This window comes from Parasteatoda tepidariorum, chromosome 9 (assembly GCF_982258835.1).
Source record: "Parasteatoda tepidariorum strain Cologne lab strain chromosome 9, Ptep-v5.0, whole genome shotgun sequence".
NCBI classification, from domain to species: domain Eukaryota; kingdom Metazoa; phylum Arthropoda; class Arachnida; order Araneae; family Theridiidae; genus Parasteatoda; species Parasteatoda tepidariorum.
The window spans coordinates 92,918,329-92,941,124 of NC_141763.1; the positions used below are offsets into that span (position 1 = coordinate 92,918,329).

Here is a 22,796-nt window from a genome sequence, read left to right on the forward strand (position 1 = left end):
TATATTCTCTTGATTTTTGAATGTATGATTTTGAATCTCAAAATACTTGACAGGAATAGATAAAAACTTTTTTATTGAATTTGCATAAATTGTTTGATTACATATATTTCCAACTTAAATATACACAATAGTCTAAAAACACATAATATTAGCAAACAATATAATATATGTTTTATCACAGATATGCAGTTTAAACCCAAAGAAAGACACTATTTCAACAATACTGTTTTTAATAAGACTAATAAAATACACAAACACATTTTCTTTAAAATTATTTATCGTAACAAACATTTGCATATCAGTTTTAAAAATTTAGAACAACAAATTACATAGATTTTAAAGCACAGACAGTTTTTGAAATATAGAGCAATTATAATAATTTCGTAACAGCAATGTTTACACATTTTGAGCAACCATTTTAAAACTTAAACAATTTCAAGGAATTTGGTTTTGAAGCACTAACAGTTATAAAAATTTGAAGCAATTAATTTTATTGAATTTGGTACAATATAAAGTTTTAGAACTCAGCAAACAAATTACATTGATTTTGGAGGAACAGTTTAGAAATTTTAAGCAATTTAGAATAATTTATTTTATTGATTTCAAGACATAACTGTTTATAATTTTAAAATGAGGTCGAAATTTAATTGGTTTCAGAGCAGCTTCTGATTTAGAAGTTCGAAAGTGTAAATTATAATGATGACAGTTTTAGAAATTTGGGCCAAAAATTAGATTTTGAAACTGAAATGTTTATGCATACATTTAGAATATTTGAACAGTATAGAGCAATTTATTTTAACAATGGTTTAGCATATGGATGGTCCTAGCAGTAATGTTTATATGTTAGAAGCAAGCTCTAAAAATCTGGAGTGACATATTTATTCTCGAGGCAGTAACGCGATTGGAGCAAGCTTTTTGAAAAATAAAATACACTTGAAACTGCATTCAAAAAACAATTTTTTTTCAATCTATATTATGTAACCTTTTCTGGTATATACTTGAATTAAAGATACAGAAATGTTTTAAACCTAATTTATATTGCCTTTCCCCATAAATTTTGGGTTTAGAAAAACTTTGAAAATAAAAAAATTAATTTTTAATTAAGTAATTCTATTTTTAAATGATTGAAACAGTAATGTTAACAGTTAAATTTTGAATTCTAACATAATAGTTTTATATATTTTAAAGATTCATTTATTAATACAAAATACCTTAAATTTAAAAAAAAAAAATTAACTCTATGATAACTTGTTTTATTGAATTTTATGACAATCCACATAGTTCAAACGTTACACGATTCAGACTAATTGCTATTTCATGTGTAAAGAAAATAGCTTTTGGTAAATATATTTTACAAAAACCGAAGTAAATGCTTAAAAATATTTTAAAAATGACTAACTTTATTGGTGTACTATAAAAGCACTAAAATATTCAATCGATCCTCTGAGTAAATTGTGTTGAGAAACACTGCTGTAGAAAGTATAGGCAGAACTGTCGGACAAACACAATTCATTGATTGGAATCGGGTAGCTAAAAGTGCTCATAATAAAGATTGTACCAAAGACTTGGTGAATAAATGCATCCTGTCATGTATCGATTGCTCATAGTCAGTTCTTAAATAAACAATCCTTTGCAACTGGATGAATCACTTAGCCTAATCCTGTATTACTCGCATCTATAGATACAAACATTTTATAACCTTGAACTAGAAAACTAGTACAAATTGTACATTTGCATTATAATTTTAATTTACTTCGAAATACAACTAAATAGGGATTCAACGAATCAAAAGATAATAAATATATAGATAAAATATATACTGAATAATTTATAATTATTTGTTGAGAAATGCATGCATTAATAGTATTTATTCCATATCAATCAAGCAAACCTTTCCAATTCCAGTAAAATTGTCTTCGATTCCGGCTCCAAAGTTCTCGATGTAACAATTCAGAAATGACTTAAAGTTTATTAGAATTACCAATTTCTTTAAGCTTTGTTTTAAAAATAAATTACTATTTTTGGACTACCAATTAATAATTTTGCTACAAAAATGAACTGTTTTAAGCAAGTTTAGATTAAGGCTCGGATTAGGTTTGGCAAAATATAATTACTAAAAATAAATAAAATGTTGCTTGACTAGAGTCCAGGACTGACTCTATGGGATGCAACTTTGTAAAAAAAAAAAATGAAGCTTGGCTAGAATGATTTAAGTCAGGACTGAATCTATCTGACGCAATTTTGTAAAAGAGAAAATATATTAATCTTGAATAAGGCAATATGGATTGAATTAAAGTATTTCATCAATATAATTTCAATATTCACACATGTTAGACTATGTAAAGGCACAATTTCGGAATCACATGATATTGAATGGCAGAATTTGATATTCAACAGATAGGGGTGAATTGGACAAAACCGAGACCTAACAGTTATGACTGCACTACATCTGCTATTTATCAGAAATAGCATAAAACTAGTAGCAGACAGTAGCCATGCTATTTGGTGTGGGGAAAAAAGTGTAAGCTATTTATTTGTCAATGCTCGTGTCTTTAAAAAGCATTAAAAAAGGCATGATTTCTACCCAATTTTTTTTCTCTTTAATTTCTAATGGCTTGAAGATTTTTTTGATGAGTTCAACATCTAATTATACATCTTTTTAGCTGTTATTTACATTTTTAAAATATATATTACATCCATGTTTGAAGTATTTATCGAACAAAATCTGGGATTTTTTAAGCAGACTTCACCTACAATACCAAGCCTGTAGTTTTGCAAAGAAACATGAGCAGTTTTATTTGTGATTTCCGTTCTTTAAGAACAACTAAACATAATTACACTAATTTCTGTATGTAATTCCTTATGTTCTTTGATTTTTAGACCCCTGAATGTTCTTCAATTGATGGTGTTCATAATATTAATTTGTTGCTGTAAATAAATATTTCAGCTGAAAAAAAGTACATTTTTTATAATTTCTATGCATATCAATGTTTTATTGGGTAACCACATTAATTTTTCTTTCAAAATATATTTTATTTTTGCATTAAATAATTGTGATTTCTGGAGTTAAAAGCCTATTTCATCAAACAAACAAAAATGTAAGCAAATTTATTCATGGAATTTGCTAAGAAATAAAAAGTTAAGGACCTAGCTTTGTCCAGCTTCGCTCCCGTATTATGTTAAAAATGAGTCTCTAATAATATTTTACAAAATACATACTAACAGAATTTTAAAGATTATTTCCTAAAAGTCAGTTACTTTAGAACATATATTATATCGTATTAAATGTAACATGTAAATCAATGTTAGGTGCTGTCATAGATAGATCTTTTCTTATCATTTATTCACATATCTTAAGTATAAGAAAGTTAGGAGGTTGTAGGAGTAATGAACTAAGTGCTAAGTAAAACAACTATTTTTTTCATCTACAATATTTGAAAACTACGTTTAGAAAACTAGTTCACACATATATTTGTAAGAATAACAACAAGATGTTAGCAAACCAATATAAAATTATAATTAAGAATTAGTGAAAGACTATTTAAATAAGCATTGTGAAATGAAATTAAAAAAGAGGATGCCATTTTCTAATATCAGAAAACTTAAGAAAGCAAAAAAAAAGAACTCTGCAATAATATACGGAGTTTAACAAAAGTTTGAATTTAATTCAATTTCATATTCTCGAATTTGTGACTAAATATTCATTTGCAATAGATTATTAATTTATTCTCCATAGAGATTCCATATTTTTTTTTATTCTTCGTTTTTTCTTCCAAATATTATTTTGCAGTTATTTATCAATTACTTCACAGGAATTCATTTTTCCTAAACAGCCAGTTTTGTTACTAAATATTTTTTTTCACTCGAGTCAACTGGTTATAAATTTACCTTCTAGGAAAGATTAATTGTTTTTCTAACTGTTAATTCTGCTGTGTAATGTTTGTAATTGATTATGAATCATTCTCCTCACAGATTCATATATTTTTTAAGCATTAATTTTGTTACCAACTCAATCTACTTTTGCAATTCAGTTCAGTGAATTCTTTTTCCTGTGGGAATTTTTTTCCTCACTGTCACTTTGCTACTAGATACTCATTTGCAATATCTTATTAATTCCATTCCTCCAAGGATTACAAAGATGGACTGAACCATCACTCTTAGTAGTTCTGATTGACACAACCATCTACAAAAGACATCAATATCATGTTCTAAGCTTTTACGAAATAGTATTAAAAAAAGCTTATAACAATAATCGTTGCAAAATAGAAATAGCTATATACAATGTACTCTCATATACAAATATAGATTTCTCGCATAATGAGTTGAGCAGCAGCAATAACAACACCCATAAATTACATCATCTAACTGAACAGAAAAAAAAATTTTAATTAAATTTTGTGACAAAATCCTTAGACTTATTATGAACAAAGTTTTTAATTATAATTTACCCTTTCAACTGATTATTACAGAGTAAACTTTGTCTTCAGGTAAAGTTTATACTGTAAATTTAGGTGAAATCTGATTATTTTCCAGTCGAATCAACTAGTTTTTTTTTTATACTGATTTTCCAGATTTGTTTTAAAAAAATTACTTTCACTTTTTTTTTGCCAATTTACCTGAAAGTTCTAGATGTACCCTAAACTGTATGTCATTCATTATCAGACTGCGTTATCCACTTTTTCTATAATTTATAGCATTTAATTTCTAGATTAGTATTTAATTATAAATGAAATGAAACAATTAAAAATTGGCAAAGCGAACTCTGAAAATCACTCGTCTAAATAGAACATTTTATAAAAGGCACAGAGAAAAGTATTAACAGATTTTTCTGCAATAATGTCCTGTAATGATGCAGAATGTTCTGCAATTCGAACAACAAAATGCAAAGAAATGAAAAAGGCACCAAGGGGATTAACATCGTGTCGTAAACAATGTATTTGACTAAATAATACAACAGTTGTTTAAAATGGTGCCTGCTGATATCATTATAGCTCGTTCACCAGGAGTTGGCACTTGGCTCCGCCTTCATCACGTGGTATGCGACGATACTATTTCGCCATTTTCGGGAGAAGATTGTGAGCAATCCTAAACAAGCTTGCCATTTGGCGATCGTATGGCAAAAATATTTATTTCGCTAACTTCATCTGCATTTTTTTAACATTAAATATTAACGGCCAGCTGTCCGCCACGCTAAAGGCTTGCACAAATAAAGTTTTTTAAAACATAGCAAGAAATCTGAAGATTAGTGGACTATTAAAGTATTCCTGTCCTGCAATTTTGTCTTAAATTTCTATTTTATATATTATATAGCAACAACGCTTAAGAAAAAGAATCTAAAATGCTAAATATATGAAAAAAAACACGAAAACGAATTAATTTTTTATGGTATCAATTTCTATTTCTATATCGCTACAAAAATTATCGTCTTCGCTTAAGAAAAAAAAAAATAGAGCGTGGAAAGAAGAAGAAAAACTTATTATAACAATTATGAACAGAGACAAATATATCAAAGCGAAGTGTTCTATTTACGTATCGAATATGTTGCCACATTTTTAATACAAAAGTTAAACTTTTCTCCACTTTGATAAATGTAAACTAATGCGAACCTTACAATTAAATTATTAATTCCTTCGTATATTATTTGTTTAAGTTGTCGAAAATTAATATTTCAAATGTAAGGTTCGCATTAGGATACATTTATAAGAGTGGAGAAAGTATATGCATTTTTTAATAGTTTTTTGAATATGGCTCTTTAAGGACGAAAAAGCATAGATTTTCTTACAAAATATTACATGGATAACTAAAAAACTAATCCAAATTTTTGAAAAAGAAAAAAAATACTTCTTCATTATGTCAAAACACAATTATGTGCCGAGTTTCGTGCCTGGGCGAGGCTTCTGGGGCGATATATTGTGATTACAGACACACACACAGCCGCGTTTATTATTATGTATAGATAGATATAGATTTCTCTCTTTTGAGTGAATAATTTGTCCTTTTTGAGACATTTTGCTGGGAAAATAGCAGTTTTTAAATTTAAAATATATTTAACTATCTAGAGAAACGAAAGATAAAAAATAGCAGATGATAAAGCGAAGTAAGTGACTGGAAAAAATTCACTTTTGTGTTTGGCGCGCATTAAGGGTTGTCTCAATTTCAAAAGCGGAGATGTTTCTCTTTTTACTCCCGCGCTGAAATGAACTCTGCGTCCGAGGAGGTGGAGCCAAGTGCCAGCTACTGGTGAACGAACTATACACGGTATACAATGACGTAAAATCGATTCCCGAACAAACCAAAAGATGCCAGGAGTGTTTTTGATGTCCTGTCAAAACGACAATTCATGCTTAATTTAAGTTAATTAAGTAAGATAAACTGAAACTGGCCTCTACTTTTTTTGTCTCTTCTAAATTCAGAACATAGGTTCGTTTTTTGTTGTTGCTCTTTTCACTATTTTCTTTGGTTCTTCTCGGCTCCGCATAATATAAGTTTTGATTCTTACAATGCCTTTGATCACCTCACGAATTTGTTGGTCATAATTTGAAACACTATAGAACTATCATTAGTAAAAATAATCGGTTTACAAAAAAGTAAATGTATTGTTTTAGTTGGAAACATAAATAGTGCAAGAGGCAGTTAACATGAAATTAACGAGATAGTTCACATGGTAACACATGAATTTAAATGCAACAATTAAATGGCTTGGACATATTTACATGTTTTATAGGAGTGCTATGAACATACCATTAAAAATAATTTAGAGATTTGAGGAAGAAAACTGTTAAAAAATAAACAATTGTAATAACCAACAATAAAAAACTAACACCAATAATAATTTTAAAATTTAAGTTATAAGTTTTTGTTTAGCAGATTATTAGTTAGTAGAAAATTCGAAAAGAGATTGGAGAAAAAGGACTTCTACAAAAAGAATTTAAAAGAAATAACTATGCATTGCAACAAAAAAAAAAGATTTTTTACAATTATTGTTAAAAATTCAACACTAGAAACAATTGACAATTTAAGCTTGAATAACAATTTAAAGATCACCAAAACAAGTCAATTTATAGGCACAAAAGATTTTTTTTTTATACACAGTTGTGATTGAATTTAAAAAGATTACAAATTTAAATACATATTTGGTTTTCATAATTTGCATTCAAATTTTTATCAGACATAAAAGTTATTAGTATCGGAGAAAAACTTAATAAATCAAACAAGAAATAAAAGTAATAAAGTCACTGTCAAAATTTTAACATAAATAACAATATTATAACAGGAAATAAACTTTGCATGAACAGTATAACTAATTAGCACCAAAACACTTCTTCAAGCTCATAAATAAAAAAAGATTTTTCAAAAATTATGGCAGAAGTTTAAATTTTATACATATAAAATTGGAAAAACACAAATATATAACAAAATTTAAAGAAACCAAAACCTTAAATAAAGAAAAAGAAATATCCTAACCTTCCTGTCAAAACTATAAAAATTGTCACAAAACTTGTTGTAAATTAAACAAAAGTGTGAATTACGTACAGAAAATAAAAGAATAAAGAAAAAATAAAGATTAATAATATAAATTTCAACTCATTCAGAACTATGGCAGAGATTTGAAAACAAAATTTTTAATTAAAAAAAATTAAATGATTACCCTACGCCAAAATAGAGGTTTTAAAAATTTGACAAACAATTTCAGTTAAAATAAAATAATTTAAATCAAAATTAGAATAAGGTAGCAAATAATATAATTTTTAAATGAACCAAAATCAGGAAAACAGTTATATTATAAATAAAGTGCAGGTAATAAAATTAGATTGGTTGATTAAAGTTTATTGGCACAAGAGCCAGACATGGCTATACAAATAATAAAATTAGAAACAGAAAACATTATATTACATGAAACGAGAAATAAACCTTTTCAAATCTAAATTCGAAGTCAGCGAGCATTCTCTTTCAAAACAATGAGTGCTGATCAAAATAAAAGATTAAGATGAAAATGTTTTTAAATAAATTTAATAACAAATTCATAGAAAATAAATAAGCAAAACCTAAACCAATAATATTTTCATGAGTTTTAATAGTATGTTTTTGAACCATAATTTATAAAATATCATAATAATGACTTTTTCATTACAATAATATATATATGTATTAAATAAAATTGTTAAAGGAATCGGATAACTAAAAAGGTTAGAAGACATTTAAATATCACAGAAAAAGCATAAAATATACTAAAAAATATATTAACTATACTAGTTTTTGATGTATTTACAATACAATGACATTCACATAAACTAAAAGCAAATTGAAAGTTTTTTAAGTGTAATTTGCATGCAGCATAAGATTTTAATCTAACAAGGGAGTAGTACTCTAAGGAGAAAAAGAATAGTCAAAGATTTTAGCAAGTTCATTTATTCAAATTAATTTCAGTTGCTTAGTAACTAAGAGAAATTTGATAAAATTTCCCTTTAATGGTAAATTAGTTTGACAAAATTTACCCAAAACACTGGAGAGTATTCTCTTTCTGATTCAGCGGACGATTTCCAACAAAATTTCAAATAAGAAATATAAATCGATTTTCCGTTTAAGTGAGATGGTCTTTTGATATAAATGAAAGAAAATCCAACAATGCGAATGTGAACCTTAATGAAATGGCTAATTATCGCGTAAAAGTAATTAAGATGAAAATTTATTAGGAAATTAAGAAATAATACATTTTATTATATTTTAGATTGAGTTGATAGTGAACTTAATTCTCAAAATATTTAACATAATTATCATACAAATTCTTAAAATATTCTCAAAAAAAAAAAAAAACAGCTTTTACATTTTGAACAACAATGAAATTATTTTTTCTTATTTAAAATCATGGCAAAGAATAACTTTAAAGTATTTCTATAATATAATTCCAAATTTTTAGTTAGCACCATTTATATATAAATACTTTTTAAGTAAAACAGAGTAAAAAGTAAAATGCAAAAAATATACATATCAACAAAACTATAGTTAGTAAACAGATAAAAGCACTAATTAATAAAAAATGAGCTTCTGAAACTTTGGCAAAAAATGAACAATATTTTCTATTCTATAATATAAAATGTACATAATTTTTTATTAATAAAATGTAATGAGACATTTAAATGAATTTTGAGAACTCTAAGGTACATTATGTTCACAAATCAGTAATGCTTATCTAATAATCATATTATTATGGAATTAATAAATAAGTGAAACAAGCTATTGTTCGCCTCATAAATAAATATTTATTATCAACTTTATAAATACACTAAAATCAAATTTGATATAATTTTTTGTTTCTGTTCTCCTTTTCATATTTTCCATATTATTTTCTACTTTAACTCTATTATTCATTCTTTTAAGAGTCCTCTACTCTTGACACCTTAGATTTTAGGTTAAATTTTTGATTTTTGTTTTCATGATATTTTTTGAACTTAACTTTTGATGATGATTTGGACTACTTTTTTTTGAGAAAACCCGGACAAACACTTTTTAATGTGTAACTTTATTAAAAATAAAAAATCAACAAATAATAACAAAAGTAAATTATCATTCATAAATAAATTTAATTGGTTTCAAAGTGGACAGTGGCGTAGTTTAAATGTATGCTCATGGGGGTTATCTGTTATCTCCTACTAATATATATACATACACATTCATTTGTAAGTTTTTAAAATTTAATTTTATCACAGTTAAGACTAATAAAAACCAATTGATGCTAAATATTTCATATAACATATATTGTGCAAAAACAAATATACTTATAAAAAAAATAACAACAGACAAATTGCAGAATTGGATTCATGAAATTTTGTCTGAAAAAATTAAAAGATAATCTACAACGCTGTATGCTTTATGTCTCAAATTCTGATTGGCAGACAGCCTTATATCTTACGTTAATGCGAAGATGCAGCCAAATGGTGTAAAAACCCACAATCAGTTTATTTTTGAAAATTAAATAAAGAGGATTAAAATTATATCAAAAATTTTCTCTTTTCATCTCTACCATTTTGACAGTTCAGTTCAATTGAGAGGAAAAAAAGGCCTCGAGTATCCTCATTCTTTTTATCCTCTTTATCGTTTGCCTTTTTTCTATTGGCAGAAAATATCCCTATACTTAGTTCAACTGTCCACTTCCTAAGATGCTATTTTGCTATCACATGACGGAAGGCATGATCATTATAAAACAAATAGATTTACAAATTTTGATCACGATTTGTTAACAAGTTGATAACAGTATTAAGAAAAAGTTGATAACAAATATTTAAATTGAGGCAGTTATCTGGATTTTCATGCAATGGCAGAGTTATGTTATACCATGGCAAATAGCAATTTTCTTCCATAAGGCTTAAGAATCTTGGGTGAATTTGACCACCAAAATTTGAATAATCATATAAAAATAATCTATAAAACAGACACTTAAAATTTCATGATATTTGTGATCCATTTCATTTTTATAGTAATTTTTTATTTGCCATAATAATATAATTTTTTGATAAACCTAAAATTATCAAAAATAAAGCAATCACTGGCTGAAAACAGTAAAAAATGAATTTTTCAGATCTTTGAAATAAGAATAATGACTAGATATATTTAAAACTTATAGGGTAAACTAATCAGTGAAGGAACACTAAAGCTTCGCTTGCCTTTTAAAAAATCATATTAATTTTAAAATTCGTAATTTTAGTTAAATGACAGTGTCAACATATTTGCTACTAATTGCAAATTGTGTTAAAAATTGTAGAGAACTTGCATAATATTGTTTTAAACTTTTTGAAGGTTCAAATAACAAGTAGTAAGAAGACCAAGTGAAAGAACAGCTCTTACCAGTGAAGGAACACAAAATTTCCGAGTAACGGAACACTTAATATTGGTTATTTTTTAATGCTCTTTATGAATTTATATGCCATACAAATATCTAAAAACAAGCCTATTCTTGAAATTATAACATGCAAATACTTGGAAAATGTAAACTTTTTTTTGTAATCATGAATTGAAAAGTAAAGTTTCAACATATTAACACATACTTTTCATTCACTGGGAAATCTATGCCCAGTAAAGGAACCTGCCTGTTCCTTCACTGGTTAGAAATTGTTTTTTGTATTTTTAACATACTTTTGATGCAAAAAATCCCTAAAGGTACAAGAAAATTAAAGTTTTTCTTTCCATTTTATTAACTTGGAAAAAACCCAATAAAGGAACACTTGTTCCTTCACTGGTTTTTCATCGTTTGGTGATCCAGTGAATAAACACCCCCTTATCTCAGTACTTGATTATGCTGTGATACTTAAAAAAAAAAAAAGTAACTCCCATAACTATATTTTGAATTCTTATTTTCGCTGTGAGAAAAATAAAACTATTACATGCAATTAATTCCACTTCAAACATATAAATACAAACACTCACCTCAGTGTTTTCACTACAGCGCGAGAATCTTGCCTATTTTTTTCTTTTCTCGCAATAAAAAACGATTAACGCGAGAAGTTCGCGCACTCTATTAATCAATTTCAAAATGCACGAATTTTGGAAAAAACTTCGTCTTTTGCCATTTTGAATAAAATCCGTTTCACTTTTCTTCCTTGATCTTTCATTATTTCGAACATCGATCTTTGTCATCTAGCTTCCCTATTTATCAGTATTGTTCAGAACCAGTGCGAACAGCAGAGCACCCCCCCCCCCCCGAACCACGGAACCCCTTTCAGATCACATTTCTCTGCAACCACGTGTTCATCGTAGGTAAGGTTTTTTCATGTAAGACGTTTACATTTTTTGTGCATGAATGTAAGATGGACAAATACCTTGTTAAGGCGACATCTTCTACTCCATAACGGACAAATGAAAATTAAACAAATGTCGATAAAACGAAACAAATACAGATATTTTTCAGCCAAATAAATATAATAGCCGATGAAAAAGTAGATATAGAACATTTTCCATATGATGATGCAGCAATCAGATTATTCAATTAGAAGATGTGAAAAATGTATTATAATTAAAGAAATAATTTTTTTTTCCAAGTCAATTCGTGTTTTTAATTTTTAGAAATCTCACTTAACTTTTTGAAATCTCACCCTGTTTTTGAGAAAGGGTGAGAAATTCTCTCCCATTATTTTTCTGTAATGAATACACTGCATCTTATAATTTTTTCAAAGAAACAAGGTGTTGCAGAGATAATAACAAATTTTAAAAAATTTCCAGAGAAGTCTATGCGACCAGGTAACCCAAAACATTGCTAGATGACTTCCTATTGTTTGGCAGTAAGCTTTTGTTACCAATCAATCTAAAGAAAAACTTTCCAATTCTTATTTTTAATCAATATATGAAGTGTTCCTTCACTGGTTGGTTTACTCTATCTAGAGAAAATTAAGTTGGATGTAATGTTTAATGGCATAAGGACTAGAATCAGCCATTCTGCACCAAATGTTAATAACATTAGGTTCTCTTGATATGCTAATGGAAGGATGTTGCAAATAGCGAAATGCACAAAATTGTAAAATATAACAATAATACTAAGATAAAAATAATAATACTAAAATAATATAATACATGAATTAAGATTATGTCCATATCTATAGATTAAAAAAAAACATATAAAAATGAAAAGGATGAAAAAGATACTAAATCATTACTAATTAAAGCAAGTTAAAAGTTTATCCCTTTAACTTGAGATGTAGAATAAATGACTAGATTTGATTAAAGTTTGCATCTAGAGCAGCGGTTCCCAATGTTTTCCACTGTGGTACTTTAAATGATCTACCTTCTTTTGGTGGAACCATGAATCTTTTAAACCAAGTACATTAAGATAATTGCAGCCACTAGAAGATTACTTTATTCTGTAACTAACTTTATAAATGGAATAAATTTTTTAATCATTAATAAACTTAAATTAGGTTTTATGTCAGACAATTAAATTCATAGTTTTATAACTGAATCAAGTCTAGATATGAATTTCTTTTTTGGTGTCTATAAATAAGTTGAAAATTAGCAAAATACGATTTTCTTTGGAATAAAAATTTAAAAAATCGGCAATAAACGTTTATTACCCTAAGGCAGTGTTTCCCAAAGTGTGGTACACGTACCCCCAGGGGTCCCCAAACAGTTCAGCAGGGCTACGCTTTCTTATGCAAAATGTCTTGCAACAAACGAAAATTTCAAAAATTTTTATTTAAAAACAAAGCTAGCCATGAAAATCTACGATTATGTATTTTTCTATTGGCTATTTTTGTTAACAGTTAATAATTAGTGGTGTCAACAGCCAGTTGTGATTTTTAACTTTTGTGCAATTGTTCTTTATCAGAGCAAAAACAATATTCGTCTCACTGAAGCAAATAAACTTATTAACAAAACATAGTACCAAAAAATAAAAATATTTTTTAAAAAATACATTCATTTTTTTATTAGTGGTACGCAGCTTTACGAAAAATTTAAAAAGGGTACACAAAAATCATAAGTTTGGGAAACACTGCCCTAAGGTTCCACGTAACATTATTTGGGAACCGTTGATCTACAGCATAAATATAATAAAATAAAGAAAAAAATGATACTAACACCCTAATAACAATAGTTAATGAATAGCACACTAATAACCAGTATGGGTATTTAAGTTTCTCATAGCATGTCAGCTTTTTAAGCAAAAAAATTAACAATATGTCATTATATGAAATTTACACTAGGAATATATTACCTCCATGGTATATATAGGATTTAACATTTTGTTTGTGAAGAGGTGTTCCATGTAAATTTCCTTCCAAATGCTTAATATTAGTTAAATCAATTAGCGACAAGCAAAATATATCTTTATATCCCTTCAGAACTTGTTTGCAAGGGAAAAAAGAACCTGCGTTGCTCACAGAACTAATCAGTGGCCATTTAAACAAGAAAGTATATCATACTACAATGTAACCAACTAATTGTGTGTAAAATTTTAATGCTAGAAAAAGAAAATGTGAACTTCCGTACCTTTTTCTCCATATTCTTATGAATTAAAATTATTATATTAATTTAGCGAATTGAAGTACGCTTTTACTGATTGAATTACAAATATAATTCATGTTCAATATTATGCAGAACTTGCATGCACAGTTTTCCATTTAGAATATTTCGCTTTTTTTTTTTTTTCAAAAATATTTTTTGCTGTTTGCCTTTGTAAAAGCTAGACAAAATTTCTCAGCAATTCAGCCTAAATTGTTACAATTATTTTATCAAATAGCAACACACAATTCAATGATGTGAGCAATTTTTGTAATATTTTTAGAAAATATTGACTCAATCTTATTAAAATTGCTGCATTTATATCAAACTTCAATGAATTTTATGTCCACACTAAGAATTTATATTTTTGGTTTTCAAAATTAGGAATGATTCTAAATCTGTAACTGAATATATTTCTGTGAAGCAATTTTAATATTGTATAATATAAATTGAGTCACTAGAATTGACGATGTAGTAAAATATATCTAAACGTTAAAAGCTACCAAAGGCCAGGATAAATTTCACTAGGTAAAATTTAACTAATATTAAGCAAAAATATAAACACCATCAAATCATCTTTTGCAATACTAACAAAGACTTTTATACTTCAGAGAATTTTGAATCAAAATTTTTTGCATTTTCGACATCCTCAAAACTTGGCGAGACTGTGTTCTCATGTTTCTCTTGTGCTTGGAGAGAGTGGGACGATTTCCCTACATCTTTAGCGCCCCTGCTGTTTCTACGACTGAACAACCCCCGAGGGAAGAAAACCTTCCTCCCGGCATCGGGTGAAGGAGCTTCAGTAGGACTGACAGGCTGGCTCATCGTATGGGAATGACGCCTACTTCCCCTGTGCCTCCCGAAAAACTTTTGAATCCCTGACAGGCTCTCTGCATCGCTGCCTTTTCGTTGCGAGCTCAAGTATAGACTGCTGGCTCTGTTTGGATGCCGCCTCGAAAACAGTTTCTTCTGCGGACTGTTCATGAGATTGGGTTTTGCAGACATCGGACAGTTCTGCATGTTCACATCCATTGTGTTATTATCTGGCGAGTTGATGTGAATATCATTAGTGTTCATTTTTTCAGTCTCTTCAAGTGGCTGGTTCTTGAGACTGGAGATGATTTTATTGCTGTGGGCCAGTGGTGTCCCTTCATTCGAGCCATCTGATGGCACCAGAGTAGCGGTGCTCGGCTGTTTAGTGAATTTGGAGAAGAGGTTCTTTTCTGGTGATGAATGGACCTGTGGCAAGCTGCTTCGAGGCTTTTTGCTGATGGTGATCGGCGAACTAGTTTGTGGACTTGCTGGATTGTCTGGAATAAAAGTTGCACTTAATTGAAATACCTAAACAATTCCATTAAAGTTAAAGTGAATGTCAAACTATAGCTAATATATATATGACCCATGTTTTATCACACAAACAGATGCCAACTGCTCCTCTAGTTTCAAAAGTGGTATACAACTGAAACTGGCAGATTTATGGCAAATTTTTCCAAAAGCCAATCTCGAACTAACAGAAAAGTGGTCTTTTAGTAGTGGTGGGTCAAAACCATTTAAATAGAATTTTCGAGAAGCAAGAAACATACAGTGCACAAAAAACATGTCCTGGATAACTGCTTCGTCTAATGATCCAATTTTCACAAACTAAGACTCAGGTTTAATGGTGTGAGGAGGTGACCTCAAATATGCTAATTGATTAATGCAGACGATATTTAAAAGTACAATATTCGACACAAAAACTAGCTTCTTTTGAAAAAAACATACCCTTTTTTTTCGATTCCTGACATCCAAAATATAAAGGATAGCTGCAATCTGGGAAATTTAGTCCCAATAGTTTGGCCAGGAGAAAGGATAAAAGTTTGAATCCCCCCCCCCCCATGCTAATTTTACTTTGTGTGTTATTTCATCATATCTAAAAAAAACTTAGGCAAATTGAAACATTTTTGTAGACAATTTGTTTATCATCCAAAGATAATTTTACACAAAAATAATTTGTAACAAATTTATCTGAGCAAGTTGTTACCTTAGCATAAAATAAACCTTGTTTCACAAGATAGCATTCTCCTAATAATAATAAGCTTATTACTTAACTAGCTAGCAATGTTACCTAGCTTCCCCCCCCCCAAAAAAAGCTTAAACTTTTTTGAAAAAAAAAATAACACGCGATTAGTTTGAATTAACAACATAATTTACATCTTGAAAGACACTTTTTATTTCAAAAACATGCATAGTTAATTTGATTTTAATTGATAGTATGAAAAAATTTTTTGAATTAAGGAGCCACTAAACAAAATCAAACAATCTCCTTCAAATGGTAACTGTAACCAAAGTAATAATATGATTATACATTTACTTACTAAAACTTTTTATTTAATTTTGCATTTTAAATGAACAAGAAACATTCTAAAATCTCACAATTCTTGAAGAAAAAAAAAACTTTTTAGTAATGCTTTTTAAAAATCAATTTTTGAGAGAAATAAAAATCTGATTTCAGCTTATTAAGACAATAGATTTAGGTTGGTATTGATTAAAATATTTTCTTCAGAAGTGAAAGTAAGCAACACTAACTTACGTAAGCTATTTATGAAAAACTTATAAACTTAAAACTTTAAGAAATGACAATGTTCAGTTTACTGCATTCTGCTTAGGAAACCAAAAGTTATTCTCACTAATTTTGAAAATTAGTTACAGAGTTCATCAACAGATATATCTGCTAATAAAGGAAAAATCGTTAAAAAAAATTATCACTGTTTGCGACAATAATGTGGTGCAGTCTAAGTACAAAATTAACTGATGCCTGTACAAATTTCAGCTTGTATGACCAGAAAAGAAGCAGACAAAACAATTTATAGTTGTTTAAATCGATTTGGTTCACGATTTTTTGAAATAGTTTTTAAACCTGGTGAAGTCAAAATTTAGTTTTATGCAACAAAAAATTTTTATAAATGTTTTTTCAATTTTCCTTAGTTGATTTTTTAAATATTTGGTCACTTGTGGTATGATAACTAATCAGAAAAAAAGCAGTGCCTTTAGAAAATAAGATTATGATGTTATCACAACAAAAAGACATACCTCTATTTCTAATACAATAAAACAAATTGAAACAAATATTAGTGTTAAAACAAAGCAACATAGTATCATAAATTTCACAATGGAAAACTAATCCTTAAATTTCAATAAAAAAAAATTTATTTTCAAAAAATGGTTTAAAATTTATCATAATGCAGAAACTTTTGCACATTCTAAATCTATTTGTTCTATGAATTATCTACTCAATCATTATTACTTAACTTACTTTTTAACTGTTGGCATGAGCAAAAAAAGTCATTAAAGATTAATATGGCACAATAATTGTTTACAATTTAAAAACTGCAATGTTATAAAAACATAAAGCTTTACCTATATAATTGTTGCTTTTGCTAATACTTTTAGTTTTGTCATGAACTTCCATGATAGTAATTTCTTCATCAGAGTTGACAGAATTCTTGTCGTTATTCTCATTGTCATCGAAATTTTCTGTTATACTATCAGCATCCTATAAATCATTAAAATATAAATAATTTGCAGTAGGAAGTCTGTACACGCTGTACTCTCATTTTTAGTTGTAATAGTTTTGAGCCACTAATGAAGAAAATAAAGGGATTCAAGCACAAAAAAATTAGTAACAACATATTCTCATAATTACTTTTTCCAAGGTACATTTATTTAATGCTAGGGAGCATTTACAGGGTTGCCACAGGCAATTAAAATGCAATTATTTTCGGCATGAGGCGACTATGGCAACTTTTTCTGCCTGAAAAGATTAAAAAGGCAACTATTTTCAGGAAAAGGACACTATTGGGAGACTTTTCTGTACTCCTATCCATGTTTTTTTTTAGCTTAAATTTGGTTGAAAACATGCGGCCCGCAAAATCTTCTGAACATACTGAATTTTTTCTAAAAAAAAATAAAAGTTTAAAATTTTGAACCACAAATTTGAATAATCACTTTTTTAATTCGTTCAATTTGCACAGATTCCATTTTAAGTCTTTCGTTTCTCGATAACCTTTTCAATGGCTATTGCTACAAAATTTCTCATGATTTTAAAAAACCTAATTTTTAATACGATATTACGATGCTGAATTTTGAATTTAAGTAATCACTTTTCGCAATATATCTGTATATATTTGCTAAATCAATTATTGATAAAAGAGAACATTTTTTAGAAAAAGTAAGTTTTTTTTAATAAAAAGGTATTTTTTTGAATGAATTCTAGTAATTAAAAGTGCTTAATTTTCTGTAAACATGCTAATTTTTTTATATGAAAATTTAGTGCCAGGACACTAATGTTTATATAAAAATTATTGTTATTTGACACCAACTTGTCTAAATGGATCACGGTATACGGCAATTAAGTCATTTAATGAAATTTTAGTCATAGTTTTTATGAATTTTTGTTCTTATTTAGGATACTAGTTTTCGGCAACTATTTTCATGATTTAGGCTACTAAAAGCAACTATTTTGTTCATTTCTTTTTGTGGCGACCTTGCATTTATATATATTATATCAGGGGCTTGAAAGTCGGTTTTTAGCACAATGGGAGAAGGCTCCCCTGTGGCAGAATTTTTTCAGGCTTCCTGGGACATGCCTCTCTAATACTAAGATCTTTCTGCAAGATACTTTTAAAAATAACAAGTATACATGTTACTAATTTAAAGTAACAGAAGCGTCAACTTCAAAAGAGAAATAAAACTTTTTGGTTAAAATAATATAATTTTTTTACTTGAAAGTGTAATATTTTTATTTCATTCTAATATTATGGCTGATATTCTCACATTTAGTAAGGGGAAAACACACTAATTATATACTTTTTTGCATTTTATAAATCATTGTCCCATTAAAAAAAATATAAAAATCCATAGTAGTAGCTACCAAAAAAAAAAAAAAGAAAGAAAGAAAGATTGACAGCGAAATCACTGGAATTAGACTCTTCGAAGAGGGGTTACTAAATGCGTGTTTTCATTTCAAGGTAGAGGCATTGCAATAAATAACATCATATTAAAAATAAAAGATTTTAAAGACTATGGGGAAATCAATAGTAATAACTACATAAAGAAATAGAACGAAAATTTCTGCAGAAAAGAAAACCAATTTTTTTTTACTTCTCAAAAGATAAATCTTTCTGCAAGAATTCTGATACCTTCTGCTACAATGTCACTGTGTCGCCACGATTCTGTTCTGTCACGGGGGAGGCGTCTAATACCTCAGCTAGGAATGAACTCTAGTTCAAGACTTTTCTAGTTTCTGACTTTAGAAAGATGACGATTATTTAATTAAGTTAGAGTAAATATTTTATATAAGAAGAAATTAACTCCAAAATGCAAAAAAGAAAAAAAAATGTTTTTACTCATCATATTTATTAAAGAACCAACTTTTTACTAAGGAAATCAAGATAAAGATCTATAAAATAGTTATCAGACCTATAGTTACGTCTGGCAGTGAGATTTGAAATCTAACAAATGAAGACAAATCTAACCTACTAATCTTCAAAATTAAAATTTTAGAATAATTTTCGCATCAATTTAAGTAAACAATACACAGGGGTAAATAAGAAACAATAGTGAACTTGATACTTTAATAAGACAAATTAAGATAATTCAATTTAATAAATCAAGACATTTAGCATGGTTGGGGCACATTGAAAGATTAAATGATATTATCTAGAAATTTAAGAAAACTTTTAAAATGGAAACCTTATAATTTATGACAGAGTCGAACATCGAAAAGGAGATGGTTGGACTATACCACTTAAGTTCTAACCACATTGAAGGAGAAAAACTGAAAGTTTAGAACAATATTGTTCACCAGGTCAAGGCCCACTATGGGCTGTAGAGCTGTATAAGTAAGTAATTAAGAGTAAATACTTATCCGAATTAGAAAAGTATTCTCAGATGAAGACAATGTAATCAGCATTGGCAAATAGGAAGAAAAATTTAAATAATAGTAACTATAGAAATTGGAATGATGTATGGATGCAATAATGCATCCACACATTATTGATTGCTGATTTTGCAAAAATTTAAAAATGAAATATTTACAAAACAAAAAATACAGATAAATGAAATAAAATGATTATATCATTTTAGCTAAATTATTTTCCAATTACAAATCTGAATTTATAACACATTCCTAGCATTTTGTACAGTCCATCGCCAATCAAAAACTAGTCTCATAACACCAATTAAAAGTAACAGTCAAAAATGAGAAAAAGAATACCATTCTTAGAGCAAACAATCTCATGTTAGTTGCAATTTTAGAAGATTTCTTGTAAACATTTTTGTTTTTGAATAATTCTACGATGATCGTGGAATTCTCTCACAGACTTCGTGGAAAAATAAAATATCTGTATAAATGCAATGGCGGAAACGCCTGATAGTTTAACTTTTAAATATGGATAAGCTGTGATCTAACTATTGGAAATTACTGTAATAGACAATTTAAAGGCTATTTATATAAACAAATGAATATTTTAAACACACAAAAAAATTATCATTATTAATTTGCTTATATTATAGCAAAACATACAATACAAGATAACTTGGTTTATCATTCTAATTCATTTTGGATGAACACTTGTTGTATGTCCATATTGTTTGTTCTGTAGAACAAGCAATATTAAAGGTAATAATAATTATCTTAACAGTTGTATTTTTATAATTGTTCAAAAAATGCAACTGTTACAACAAAGAATACGTTTAAGGAAAAATGAAGAAGTTAAAGGGATTAAATAAAGATTTTTAGAAGACATGACAAAAAATCGAAACACTATTTTAAAAGAAAAGAAGGAAAATTGAATTTATAAAAAAATAAAAAACTGAATGAAATATATTTTATACCAAGTTATAGAGATTAAATAAAGATTTTTTAGCTAACACGACAAAAAAAAATATGCAAAGTCAAAAAGAAAAATTTAATCCACTTATAAAGAAGAAAAATTGTTCTAAAATATAATTTCTAAAAAAAGGCTAGTTAGTTAGTGTAATTTCTACAAAAGGTATACAATGTAAAAATTTAATTATTAAATTTTTTTTGGTAAAAGATATAGCATATGAATGGACTTTTATACTACAAAACAGTTATATTTTTCAAGAGAGATCTGTAAAGAAAATGTTACACATAAAAAGCATTACGAAAGATTAGGGATTTAAGGCAATTAAAGTAAAGATTTTATGAGAAAACTGTAGAAATGCTTATTCAAAAGTGTGATTTGATCCATATATATAAAAGAAAAATAGGATAAATTATTAAAATTTAGTTACATATTTTTTGGCAAAGGACTTACAATATAAATAAAAAATAATATGATCATTAATTAAAAAGTTATGTTTTTGTAAGTGAACTGCTAAGTTCACTTACTAAATAAAGTGTGTAGCCCATCTGAACAGGCAGTAGAGGCTGACTTTGAACCGAATGGACCCTCTTTTTGTCTCCTTCTCATAATTAATCCAATTTATGTTTGTCCGTGTGCTATTTGTAAATTAATAAAAATATTTAGCACTAAGCTTTCCCTTACTTAAACATCCGAGATCTAGCTAGGGCCACAAGTGTTAATTATGATTTAACTATATTACACTAAGAAAAAAATTACAATTTGAACCATTTATAAAGTTTTTTGTTCACTAATTTACAGAATAAATACTGATCGGTATACCTTATTATTTTTTGAAAACGCATTTTAATAACTTACATAAAGAATTCCTTATATTTTGAAATAGCATCATTATTTTTATACTAAAGATATTTTCACAGGAATTTATAATATTTTTTAAATAACTTACGCATTGAATCGAAATTCTTACAGTTTCATAATATTCAACATTTTTTCAGAAATTTCTGCTTAACCGTTAAAATTTAAAGACATTTCAGCATAAATTTATTTCTTTAGAAAAATTACAAAAAATTGACATTTAACGCTAACTCAGTATATACATTAACTTTACTTTGATTCATTAAATACATAACTTACACTAATTTCACTTTGTTGGGTTCTTAAAGTTCTCCGAGATCCTAATGGGTCATGTTTCATATTATCTATTAAAGACTTTTGTGATCCACGGTATTTAGCAGCCTTGAAGAAATTCTTTAAACTATTTGAACTTTTCTTACGAATTACACGGGGTGTTCGTAATCTCTCTTCATCGGCCAATTCGCTCTTCGGAGTAGAGCCTCCTTTTGAAATGGAAAGTTGAGATCGGCGGAGATTTCTGAAATATCTGTCTGGTTTTTTAGACCAAAAGAAGTCAGCAGCTTCTTTTGTTGTATAATAACTGGGACTTTGAGCACATCGAGAATCCGCCAAAGACAAATCCGAAAGATGGAATATGTCGTCCTGTTATGAACAAAATAATTGTTTATTTATTTCATAGATTAAAATTCACTAGCAGTGCAAAACAATATAATTGTGGAAATTTAAAACAAAATCCTTTAAGGACAGTTCCAGTTAGTTAAAATGGTAAGTTTTGAGGCTATTTTCCAATAAATTATCAAACATTTTCAAAAATTCTCAAATTTTTAAATGATTACTTAAAAAGTATTTTGTTTTTTAATTCAAAAAATGCTAATTTAATTTAATTCCATAAATACCTTAATATTTAACATTAGTTTTCCTTTCAGCTTTTGCCGATTTGAATGTAAGAAAGAAGGAACCTCACTGAGTTTATGGTTAAGAACATATACCATATGGTTACATGGAAAAAATCCTCTAGTATAGAAGGCAGACTTATTCATGAAAAATGATTATTAGAATAATGAACCTTTATAATCCAAAAAAGTT

At 27.8% G+C, this 22,796-nt stretch overlaps 1 protein-coding gene across 2 annotated transcripts in view; it reads right to left on the bottom strand.

Annotated features, from left to right (window-relative positions):
* Window positions 1-13,304: 13,304 nt before the first annotated feature.
* The window catches only part of LOC107450043 (uncharacterized), a 37,193-nt gene continuing 27,701 nt past the window's right edge, over window positions 13,305-22,796 (bottom strand). For both annotated transcript variants that reach the window (XM_043049816.3, XM_043049817.3), the window contains exons 14-16: window positions 21,990-22,352; window positions 17,383-17,518; window positions 13,305-15,296 (exon numbers count right to left, since the gene is read on the bottom strand). In XM_043049816.3, coding sequence (XP_042905750.2) covers window positions 14,587-15,296; window positions 17,383-17,518; window positions 21,990-22,352 — 1,209 coding nt within the window. In that variant the 3' untranslated portion in view covers window positions 13,305-14,586. The remainder of the gene's footprint in view (window positions 15,297-17,382; window positions 17,519-21,989; window positions 22,353-22,796) is intronic.